The 13,030-nt window shown below is 37.4% G+C and overlaps 1 protein-coding gene across 5 annotated transcripts in view; it reads left to right on the top strand.

The window, feature by feature from the left end:
- ASMTL (acetylserotonin O-methyltransferase like) overlaps window positions 1–13,030 on the top strand; it is a 1,454,724-nt gene that overhangs the window by 557,245 nt on the left and 884,449 nt on the right. For all 5 annotated transcript variants that reach the window (XM_044072474.1, XM_044072476.1, XM_044072473.1 and 2 more), the window contains one exon: window positions 5,068–5,132. In XM_044072474.1, the coding sequence (XP_043928409.1) occupies window positions 5,068–5,132 (65 nt within the window). The remainder of the gene's footprint in view (window positions 1–5,067; window positions 5,133–13,030) is intronic.

The raw sequence follows: 13,030 nt of genomic DNA, 5'->3' as shown, positions 1-13,030 counted from the left end.
GTAAGGAAATGCCTAAACTGCACACTTTTCTTAAAAGTCTTATTGCATAGGATTTATGATCAGGTCTCTGATTATAACCAACTTATTATGTGCTTGAAACTTTGATGGCAAAAAATTCATATTAGCAGTTCATTTGAGAACACATAATTAAGAGTTATGATTAGTGAGACCCAGTTGTAATTCATGGAGGTTTATCTGTCCCTACAGAAAAGAAAAAGCGTAGGAGCGTGATTTTTTTTTATGGACTTTGAAAGCCCATAAAACACATATTGCTGCCAATTAGGCAGCAAGTGGAAACAAAGTGAATCTGTGAGAAACAGAGGACTTTAAAAGTTGTTAGACATTTTGTTCTGTCAACACAGTTTGTAAAAGTGACAGAGAGAAGTATCTAACAAATTTTAAACCTTGTAATCTGCTACTGTTCTTTCCTGGACAAATAAAGCAATCTTCTTTGATGTACTTTTTACATTTGCATTTCTTCATGTCAAAAATTTACAAAAACTGTTTAAAGTTACGTCTGAGTAATCTTGCTCCACAAACATCATTCTCACCACCTCAGCCAGTTTTCTATATGGTTACCACAGTTTCTGAAGCATTTGCTGTGTTTCATAAAAAGTTGAAAACTTGTCAGTATTGGCCCAGGCTTTCCATACCAACCCCTTTTTCCCTGCAGTAACAAGCACTTTGGCACTGCAGGCCTCAAGGTGTCCTTAGTAAAACAAGTCCACTCTGGCATGTTGCCTCTGACTTAGGCTGGTAGGTGACTTATTAGACTAACACCCACCAACTTAAAATAACCAGAAACCTTTCTAAATTCACTGTAAAATCCTTCATTTATACATTCAAAGACTTTAATTGGTGTGTCCTAAAACTGTTCCACTTGACAGTCCAGTGCTTCTGCCCTCCCCTCAGTAATACCCAGTCCTAGTAATTCAACAAACAACAGGTTAGACCAAAACTAACATTCTTCATACTCTATACACTCCTTTACTCTGCCCCCCCAGCATACCCACTTAAACCTGATTTACCCTGTGTATCCATTACAAGCAACTTCCACTTAGGATCTGTCTTCGTATCAATAATAATAAAAAAAAAAAAAATACTTATACTTACTTAAACCCAAACCTTGCTCCATTGCAAGTGACAACTTCCCACCTGAATACTTAAATATAGCTTCCAATGCCATAGTGTACCCAATCTTTATCCTTACGAAGAGATCTATATCTGAATCCTGTGTACCCTCACTGTGGAACAAAATCCTATATTATCCACATGCATAAAAGTAGTATCTTGGCTGACATCTCTAACCTTTGGCCTATTGCAGTATTATCACCTCTCTCAAAATTTCCTGCAAGATGTATTCATAAGTAACTCCTCCATCATATTCTACAAGAACAGCTCTTAACATCCACACAACATGGCTTCCACCCAACACAAGGTATAGCTACTGCCCTCCTATCGTTCACTGACACCATAAACAAATACATTAACTTAGACAAACTTGTTTCTTCCTTATTGCTTGACCTGTCGAATGCTTTGGATACAGTTTCCCACCTTAAACTCTTGTATAAACTGTTTCAGCTTGGACTATCCCCTTCTTCAGTACTGTGGTTCAGTAGCTATTTAACTGGCAGACTCCAGTCTATAAAATGGCTGAGTGCTGTCTCCATACCTGCAGTCTCCACTGGTGTAGCCCAAGGCTCTATTCTTGGTCCCCTCCTCTTTAATATCTTTATCAATGGCCTTTCTTATACAATATGCTGATGATTGTACACTTAATATGTGCATCTAGTAACCATACTCAACTCCTCCATATCATGCAAGAAGCTTTTTCCTCAGTTGAGAAATGGCCTCATAATACCCAGCTACTACTCAACCCTAAAAAAAAAAAAAAAAAAAACTGCTGCTATTTTTCCCCAGTCACATATACCTAATAAAGTGAATTTTAAAATCTTCATTAAACAAAACTGAAACTGAAATGGTCTTCCATATGAAACTTCAAGGAGTGATTATAGATGATGACCTTAAATTTGACCTGTATGTTCAAAATATAAAAAAGACTTGCCAAAAATTAGGAATGTTCTACAAGCATAAAAAGTCCTTAGCAACACCACCAAACAACTCTTGTCACCTCCTACCCTCTCCCATTGCTCTTATACAGTGCACCTGTCCTAACCAACCTTAAAGCTGCAGTTAAAAATAAGCTGGAGCCATGATTTCCCACAAACAATACTGTAGCCACCACTGTATTGCCATTAAGGCTTTGAATTGGCTTGACCTGTCTCACCACTTAGAGTACACACATACATTATCTCGACACACAGTATTATTCACAACGTTGATGACTGCTCCGCTTTTACTTATATTCTTTATTCAAATCACACTAATAGACTACTTCAGTTTAATGAACAACATCTTTTCAGTGTATATAAACCCCACACATCCTCTGGCCAAAGTGTCTACTCATGCTTTTGTCACTAAAAAATGAAGTTCTCTCCCTCTGTGAGCTAGATATATATCTAACCTCTCTAGCTTCAAGCTAGTACTAAAAGACTACCTAAATAAAACCTGTTTCTGCTCCTGCACTACTCCAGGCTGAAATAATCCCTTCCTCCTTCCAACACAAGCATACTCTGACTATGTTCAGAGAGAAAGAATTAGTAAAATGTATTTCTGTTTCATTTTCTTAGTAAAATCTATTTCTTAGACAGCAATCAAATATATTTTTGCATAGGCTGTATTTGCATAGGCTCAGACAAACTTGTTTCTTCCTTATTGGTTGACCTGTCAAATGCTTTGGATACAGTTATCTCCTTTCCAAAGAGTATACTCCATGTGTTTAATGTCATCTTAATGAACTGCAAATTGTGAATTATTTTATCCATACCTCTCAAGTGTACCTCATTACGAAGAACATACATCATTTGGGGTCTTAAGTTCATGTTCCTCAAAGTTCCACATTGACAGGCTCTGTCACACATTCATTGTTAGGAATATTTTAAATGATATCCATGGTAAATAGAAAAGAATCATATTAATTCATTAAAAGATATTTTGTATGAGTAAAAACAGCATATTTTAACCATTGTATGATCTTCCTAGCTGAAGTTGTTAGTAAGCTGTTAATATGTATTCCACATTTTGTCCATTTGTTCCACATTATGAGGGCTAGTCTTCCTCATTTCAGAGATGGAAGGTTGAGAGTTATGATTTTATCTATTGACAGTCTTTCAGCTTGCATTAGCTGTCAATATTTGCACTATATGTATGTGGTTCACACTCTATGGACCGAAGCTGAATTTTTTTACTTAGTTGATATGTCAGTCTACTGTTTCAGGCTTTGTAATCATCATCAAGCTCCTTTTCCCCATTTTCTACATGGGGTTAGGGTGTCATTAACTGTCTCCATCTCTCTTGATTCAGTGTCACACTCCTGCCTTTTTCGACATGCATGCCTGACTGTCTCAGATCTTCTCTCACACAATTCATCCACCTCTTTGCTGGGTGCCATCGTTTCCTCTTGCCTTCTCTCTGTCTATCCCAAATCTTCTTCACCAGATCCTGCTTTTCTGCACACGTGCCCGAACTACCACAATCTGTTCTCTGTAATCTTGTCAGCTTTATGTAACCATATTATGTCAATGTGGAGTTTTTTCCCCAGGCTTTTGCTAAAAATATGATATTATTCTAGTCAGACTTTCCTGGTAAACAAATGTTAAGTGTTCTTCTTTCGGCTTTTTCCCAGTTAGGGGTCACCACAGCACATCACCTGTCCGCTCATGATTGGCAGTGGAGGTTTTACAGTGTTGAGTTGCCAGCCCGGCGCCCAACCTTCCACAGAAGGCACACACATGCATGCACTCACGCCTTGGGCCGATTTAGTATCCAGTCCACCTACAGCATGTCTTTGGGATGTGGGAGGAAACTAGAGCACCCGGAAGAAACCTACGCGACCACAGGGAAGACATGCAGACTCCACACAGGATGCACCCCAGCCGAGGATTGAACCGGAGAACGTCTTGCTGTGAGTTGACAGTGCTAACCGCTGCACCACCGCATCTGCCTGTAAACAAATGTTAAGTAAATAAATAAATAAGTGGTGACTTAACTGCAAGCCAGGAGATGCTCCCCACAAAATATTAACCTTTCACTGCATTTTTTTTTCATCCTTAACTGATGAGTGGCACCTTTTTTCTCCTTTTTAAGCATTTGGAGGGGATTTTTGAAACTGTGTCCTTGGAATCAAACTTCTAGTCACCATCCTTCCAAAAATGAGTGGTTTTGTTGGTTTTAGGAGAAACATAGCCATTTGTACAAGAACACTATGTTGGTTCCTGCAGTGGTCTGTTAGGACGGTTCAGGAGATTGAAGCAAGCACCTAGTCTTAATACAGTCTCTGGTGACAAGGAGTTAAGGAGAGCTATGGACAGGTCTGAGGAAAAAACATGTACACATGTGCCACCTTTGAAGACCCCACTATCAGTTGCAAAGTACACATGAACCACTACCAGTGAGATTCTGAAACCGTTGGGAGAGGTAGCACAGGCTGTCTCATATGAAAGGGTCAGGGACAGAGTTGTGAGGCTTGCTCACATTACTCCAAAACTGGGCAAACACTATAAAGTGCAGAAGATGAGACTATGGATGCCTGTGCATGGGTAGCTGCCTCAGTCACCCTTATTAGGGGGCATGCTTGATTTAGGATCAGCCTTTTCTTTAGAACATCAACTAAATACTTGCTTGTGGGCAGTCCTCCACACCCAGGATGCAGGGGGTTTTGATGCTGCATCTCCTTATTTAATATAACCAATTATGTGGTTGCACAACTTTACAATATGTCAAAAAAACTTTGTGGCAATGGTCTATCTCTTAAGCAGGGCTCACGTAAGCATACAGTTATTCATTTACCTTCTGTGGTATCCTGCCAACCAGTGCTATTGTTTGACTGTTAAAATGAGGCATGTAATCTTCTGAAATGCAAACAAATAAAATAAAATTATCTTCAGGTTACATCAGAATTCATCAGAATTCATTGTTTGTAATTTACCTTTTTTCCCTATGTACCAGACAATTGAAAATGATATCCTTGAGAAACCATCTGACAAGCAAGATGCTTACAGAATGTTGTCCAGGTTTGTTACTTCAGTGATTTTTTTTTTTTATAGAGGGTAAAAAGTTGCTTTTTTGTTGAGCTGCGGTTTAGGTTTACGGACTTCAAACTAATCATTCTTGGCATACCATGTAAATTTTATTATGTAGGCAAGTATTTATAATATTATTTGGTCAGATTTAATTATTTTTGTTTTAGTTTTTTCACATTTTCTCTGAGCTTCTAGATGTTTGAATCAATTGTGGCTTCAACATTTTAGAGACCCTAAATATCTTTGCGGCAGATAACATACATAAATCCTTTGAGAATTCTAGCTGTTGTGATCAGCAATTTGATTGTGTCATTTTCCACATTACTACTAGCCATAATATAGACAACAGTCCAACAGTAGGAGCTAGAAAACTGAGCACCTGATAGATAACTAAATTGCTGTTGAACGTCAGTGAATGTTACCACACACCTATGAGAATGTCAACAATATGTCATGATACATTTTGCAGTAATCATGTTATGCATTGTAGTATGGTACTGCCTGAAAGGAAAAGCAAGGGCAGCATTCATTGTGTGTGATTCTGAGAGTCCGCTTTCAGTTATCATAGTAACAGTAGATACCATGGAATTAAAATATTAATAAGGGAGGACAGTGGCAAAACCTCCACTTCAGTAAAGTAATCCATAGTATGTGTTTTAAGTATTTAATTTGTCATTATAAACACGCATTGTTAATTATAAATAGAGGCAAAAAGTCTTCAGAACGAACCTGAAAGATGCTAAAATCAAATTAAATAACTAGCAAAGGGGAATAAGAGGGTGTGTGTGTGTGTGTGTGTGTGTGTGTGTGTGTGTGTGTGTGTGTGTGTGTGTGTGTGTGTGCGCGCATTTGTTTGATGTATGTGGTGCCAAGGAACGGTGCTGTGGGAGATAGGTAAAAAATATGTTGTAGGAAAATTGCCGGAGGATCATGTAAAATGAAGGAGTGATAATGACAAGGAAAGAGCATAACACCCGGAAGAGTTTTTGTAAGTATGAGACAGTTAATAGTGAAAATGGATACTCCCATTGAAGAAATATGGCACAAATAACATGAGTGAAAGGAATGGAAAAGTCCAGGAGGGAAAGAAAGGCTAACTGAATGAGAGTATGAAAAACATAATTTGTATTTCATCAAACCCACAGGAGTACTAGTAGCCAAAGCAAATATTACATTAAGCTTCAGGCTTTCTTTTGTGGTTACCATCATAGAATTCATGCTGGAGAACACATATGGATAAACCATTGACACAGTGATCATCAATGGTGAGTTGGTCTACAGTAGTTTGTCAGTGTCAGCATTCCTAACTTCCATGCAGTATTTTCTGAATTAGTCAGCCAGACATCTCCTAGAGTCTCTAACATAAATACATGCATATTACTTGCAGTTAATACAATGTATTACATCACTGGAACTCCTAGATAATGTGGAAACCACCTCTACTGCACAGAATCAGTGTGTAAATAGAATTTCCTGTATAACCTGTACAGTTTTTATAACATGTCATACCAGCCTGGGAGGAATTGCTGAAGATGTGCAGGCTACTCCTCACCAGAACATTCCTGAGACTGTATGGTAATCATTTGAATGCAGTGGATATCTGGGAGAAGGAAACATCAATATTAGAGTCCGATTATAAAATAGGAAAGTTAGTCATAATGGATCTATAAAAAGAAGTGCTTTTGTGATTGGATGGGAACACAATTGGAATGCATTTATACTGCAAGTCAGTGTTCTTAAAGTTGTGAGACATTGCTGACTCTTTGGAGTGTGTGAACCTTTGTACTTTGATGATATCCTATGCTGATGAAAGATGTCTACATACATTCTTCTTTCTTTGCAAAATCATAATTTTTGCCATGTAACCTGCAGAGCTGAAGAAATTATGAATATAGCAAACCATTTGGTATATGCTTGGGAAGGCAGCAGCTGTGGACAAGAAAGGTGCATGTGTCAGTGGTTTATACTTACTTGATTTTTAAGACATGTAGCCTGAACTGATAGCTTAATATCTATAAAAAGAACAGCAGTTGATGATACACTGACTTTATTTGGGGGGGGGGGGGTATAAATTTATCCAAGAGAGTTACTTTGTTCTTTGTTATAACAGGTGGCACCTTCACAGTCATCTATGTAAGAGTTGTGTAGGTCAGGCAGTGTACCTGTGAAGGTGATAAACCATTGCTGTTTTACTTACAACTTGTACAAGTTGGCAAAATAGAGACCTGTCTTGGTACCCTTGGTAGGTCCACTGACTCCTTGAAAAAAATATATAAATAAATAAAGACTTTTATGTCCAAATGAGTTCTGCCAAATTGTGAGAGCATTTGTTGCAGATTGCCTTATTTTTTGTTGATATAAGAAATACTGCAGTGTTCAGTCCATCATTGTGTGAGGTTTAGTGATTTGATATCTTTGGTAAAGAAGAGTTGATGCAAGCTGGTGACTCTGAATTTGTCAAGCAACAGCAGAGCATGGTTGGTTTCCTTAATGAAAGATGGAGGGATTCAACTAATGATCTGTTCTGGTTGTTTATAGAACAGAGATATGAGATGTGAAATATGATGACTTGCACAAAAGAAAAATCTGTGGTATCCCTCGAAGTCTCAACAAACCCAGTATGCAACCAAAACTGGGTCAAAAACAAACCAAGTAGAAACTTTTCAGTGTGAAGGGTGTGACATTCACTCCTTGAAATATGTTATGCACTTAGTTCACTAATAAAATTCGAACTTTAAAATATGTACTGCAAAGTAATAAAATAGCAGGTAGTCCACAGTTAAAAATGGAATATCCTTTATTGAAACACACAAACAAGTGATGCTAGTAGAGTATAATGAAAAACATTAAAGACATTCACTAATGTATATATAATCAGGTTATTTGGAGCAAGGGAGTGGTTACAGAAGGTGGTTCTGTTAACAGCGATAAAAGCAATAAACTCCTTCCTTTAACCAAGTCCCCCTTCCCCCTTAACACCATAGTGTAAACTGAGACTGTGCTACCTTAGAACTGAAACTTAAAAGTTGGAGACAAATTAAAATATATAGTATAAGAACAACTTATTAAGGCTGGCCTACTAATCCAGACTTTATTAAGAAACCAACTCACTAACAATATGACTAACGAAATGATCTACCACTAAACATCTATCAGAATAAATATTAGTAACTTATAAACTGAAAAACGTTTAACAAAAATCGCTTTCGTACCAAATAAATACTTCTTCAGGTTTGTGTGAAAAAAACATATCATAATATAAATGAACATGTGTATAAATCTACAAGTGAACACCTAAGTAGGCTGAAAACCATAGCTGTAATTGCTAAGGTCAAAATACAGTAAAACATTTTAGAAATAAATAGTGAAACATGTTAGAAATAAAGCATTAAGGCCCTGGGGGTCTGTTCAAGTGTGGCATCTAACTAAGAAAGCACTTAGTCTAAATGAGAAAACAGTACCAATATCAGTTATTTTCAATGTAAAATATTTACAGTGTTTGATATTTATTTATAACAGTATTATCATGTATAATATTATCATATCATGTCCGCATTAATCATTCCCATATCAGACTTTTTATTTATTCATTTATTTGACATTTGTTGACTGGGTTAGTCTGTCTGAGCTTGCGCCCTTTTACAGCGGAGGCCCGGGGAGAAAAGCTTAACAGTACAAATTATACAAGTATAAAATTCGAAGGACAAGTTATGCAAGTGAAAATTCACAGTACAGAATAAAAAAAATTCACAGCTCTACAGTACAGATTATGCAAGCATAAAATTCAAAGGACAAATTGTGCAAGCAAGAAATTCGCAGTACAGAATAAAACAATTCACACTACAGATTACAGAAGTGAAAAATTAACGAGTTAAGTAAAAATAAAGTAAGTACAATAAAAAGTGTATACAAGCAGGCGAAACAGACTATCAGTCACGTTTAATAGTCTTTTAAACAGTGACGCAGTTTTCTGAGTTCCAGCATACTTTGTATAGAGCAATAATAATTAAGCCCCAGTTTTCTAAAAGAGTTTGTTTTAAGCTGCTACAACAGTTTACGTTTTCTAAAAGATTAGGGATGACTCCTTTCAGTTCCAAAAGGTCTACATGATCTATAATTTGAAGTTTAATGCCAGTGTGTTTTTTGTGAAGCTGCAGGTGCCGAGCCAGTGCATTATTCTTGCACTTCGCTCTAATTTCAGAAAGATGGCCAGAAATCCTTCTTGTAAGCCTGTTGAGCATTTTCCCCACATAAAATGCTTCACAGTCATTGCAGCTTGCCCTGTCAACCACCTGCATTGAGTTAGTCACCTCCTGCGCAGGTTTTAATTAGTTTCTTTAAATAAGGGCAGAAAAACATGTATCCCTCTTGTATGTGCTGACAACAAACACAGTTGCGTGTACACTTATTAGTGAATGTATCCAGTGGTCTGGGCCTATCTTCAGCCCAACTCCTGATGTTTCTGGCTTTCCTATAAGCCAAGGAAGGAGCTTGTCTAAGGATGTTCATTAGATACGAGCTTTCGGTTATTATGGCCCAAGTCTCTCTAATAATGTTACTAATGCTGTAATAGTCAACAGTAAAAGTTAAGATATAACTATCTTTAGATTTGTTGTCCATAGGTTTCTTTAAAACCCTCCTATAAAGACTGTTAAGTGCTGTTGAATTTGTACGTTTTACTTCAGTTATAGGTTCCAGAATGCTTCTTAACATATTGCATTCATATCCCCTCACCAAAAAGTCATTTTGAAGATCATTTAGGTTCTTAAGGAAGATTTCCATTTTCATGGTGATCCTGGCCAACCTGTAGCCCTGGGACCTAACCTATATTTTGTCCTCGTGGGATGGTGACTCTTATTATGTAGCAGGAGGTTTACTCTGGTAAGTGTTCTGTAAAGATCTGTGTTCATTATCCCTTGTTCCAAATCTTTAGTAATCTTCATAGCTAAGAAGACTGCCGAGATGAGGCTGTGGGAAGAGGTGAAATGCAGGAAGCTGGTGGTTTGATTCAGATAGCTGATAAAATCTTCTAATTTAGCACTCTCTCCTTTCCACACAGTAAAGATGTCATCAATAAAGCGCAGATGCACTGTGATATGTTGCATGTATTCTCTGTTGTTAAAAACATAATCCTTCTCCTACTTGCCTAGGGCTATGTTGGCTAGGCTAGGGACCATACCTGCCCCCCCTGGCTATACCAGTCTTTTGTTTATATTAATTTCCATTAAACATAAAAAAATTGTAGATAAGCACCATATCTAAAAGCTTACCTGTTCTTTAATGTTGTGTTGGTGTGCCGTTATCTTTCCTGTAAGAATCAGTCACTGTTTCAATACAATAATTCTGTGGAAGTACAGTATATAACAATTCAACATCTATTTTTAATAAAATGCTGTCAGCATCAGTTGTAACATGTTTTATTTTCCTTAAATCATTAGAGTCTTTTATGTATGAAATGTTCTTCTCAGCCAGAGGTTGCAACAAAAAAAATCCAGGTAGATGGCAGCAGCTTCGGTCAGGGATCCCCACTTGCACTGGTCTGTAAGGAGGGTTTTCTCTTCATGTGGCTTAGGGATTCCAGCTAATTAATGCAAGCAGGGGGGGGGTGTCTGTAGATAGTCAAACACATTATCTGTTAAACCATCATCATAAAGTCCAGTCAAGTTTGTGTACTAGTTGTATGATGCCTTAATCTCTTTTAAAGTCAAAGATTCATGATAGTTAGTGTCACTCAACATTTCTTCTGTCCTCTGATTATAGCTGCTATCAGTAACAACAATACCCCCTCACTTGTCAGCTTGTTGAGACTTATCTCTACCTAGCACTAACAATGCTTTTTTCTCACCTTTGTTAAGGTTATAGAACTTTCCTCTGTGCTGGTTTTTACGCAAGATGCCTATGGATGCTGGACAGTAAACCTTTTGACAGACCCAGGAAGCTTGTTGTTAGTGTGGCAGAGGTGATGACAGTATTATCCTCTGTTTGAAAGTGAAGGTGAAATCTTTTGAGAGAAGAATGTACAAGGTGGCATCAGGTAACTGTTGTGTGACTTCAGTGTTGTAGAGAGCCTTCTGTCAAGCCACAACAACCACTTCCTTATCTGATTTAATAACTGTGTCATTCATATTTTGAAGAGCCTTGAGGTCTGGAAGCTGCTTAGTTGAGAATAATAGTGCTTGCAGAGAAATTAATGTTGGCAGTGTTTTTCCTGCATTAGTTGACAAAATAGTTAAACTCTGCAAACCATACCTCTCAGGTGTACCTAATTACTAGGAACATTCCTCATTTGAAGTCTTAAAAATTTAATGTTCCACAAAGTTCCACATTGAAAGGGTCTGTCACCCATTCGATGTTATGACCTTACCTTTTTAACTGATAATTTATAATAAACAGAAATGAATCATTAATTCATTAAAATAACCTTTTATAAGTAAAGCATAGTATACTTTAACCATTCTGCGAGCTTTCATGTTGAAATTGTTCATAACCTGTTAGCAAGTGTTCTACATTTTTCCCACTTTGTGAGGTAGTGTTCCTCATTTTGCATATGGAAGGCTGAGAGCAATGCTGCAAACTGTCCTGGAGGTCCTGTCCATGAGCACCATGTTGGACGGATGCAGTTGGTTATTTGAGTAGTTCTGTCCACGTCCACATCTTCATCTGCAGAGGGAGTAATGTTGTTGGAAAAGTAGCTGACTGTGGTTCTGTATATTATTAAAAGTACTGCATATCAAGATGACTCACAGACACATCAGTATTAATTGATATAGATACAGAACAGAGGCTCTTACTTAAATGGGACAGTTCTTTTGTAAGAGGAAGCTGTGGTGGGATGCATACCACCAGAGCACTGAGTTATACCAGAGAGAAACGCTGCTCTTGACTTTGGCTCTGTTAATATAAAAACTGTAGATTCCTGGATTGTATATCCTTATCAGCAGACAAAGGGAAGAACTTAATTGATGGATGTGGCCTTTCATAAAGGAAAGGTGGTGAGGAGGTGCAGACTGAAGAAAGTAATTTTTCCCACAGAGATCAGTTATTTCTTAATGAGAAAAATGTCATTCATGTGTGTCCTGGAAGAACAAATGTTATTCATGTGTGTCCTGCAATTGCTTCAGATGTTTGTGATTGCATAGACAGAACTTCATTTGGAAAAGTTTGGGGATTAAGCCCTCATGACAGCATGTAAAAAGAAACTGTAAGCAATTGGAAAACCTATTCTTAGACCAGATAGTAGAAAGCAGACCAAGGGGAGCCTTCAAAGGGAGCAGAGTTCATCATCAGACAAGAAGAGGCATCCAATTTCACACAGTTGTATGTGTACTTTGTGGAGTGTATTATTTGAAAATATTTAACTAAGGAGTCTGGTAGTTTCATTGTCTTGTTTGTATAAAATTTTGATATCCTAGTGTGTCTGTCTACTTCTAATTCAAATCAGTTAAAAGGTGACTTTTATGGGGATTAGTGAGCACTAGAAAAGGAAGATGTACAAATTTATTTAGTATAATTATAAATGGACATAAAGATACATGTTAGACTTAGCTTTGTTTGATGAAACACTTAATGTACTTTCAGAGTTAGGGTTTAAATTTTGCATCCACTCCAGTATCTACACTGGAAGAAATATAAATGAAATTGTTCAGATTATGTACAAGTTTAGATCAAAGTTTATTTTTGTTTGCAGTGGCCATTTCGTTATTTGTCAAGATGCAAACCGCAATAGTGGTTAAAGATTGCTGGCCAGTTCCCTGCATGACATTCCTAGATTGTTGCATTACAAATATTATCAGATTGTGAATTCATAGGGTTAGTAATATAGCAATAACCCACGCCTGGGTGTGGGTAATGCTGGATTTACCCACGGTTGGCGTGGTTTGGTCGAAGGG

The sequence above is a fragment of the Protopterus annectens genome, chromosome 5.part0, assembly GCF_019279795.1.
Source record: "Protopterus annectens isolate FY-2018-M chromosome 5.part0, PAN1.0, whole genome shotgun sequence".
Lineage (NCBI taxonomy): Eukaryota > Metazoa > Chordata > Ceratodontiformes > Protopteridae > Protopterus > Protopterus annectens.
The sequence above is the reverse complement of the archived record's forward strand: the minus strand, read 5'-3'. Positions and strand labels throughout refer to the sequence as shown.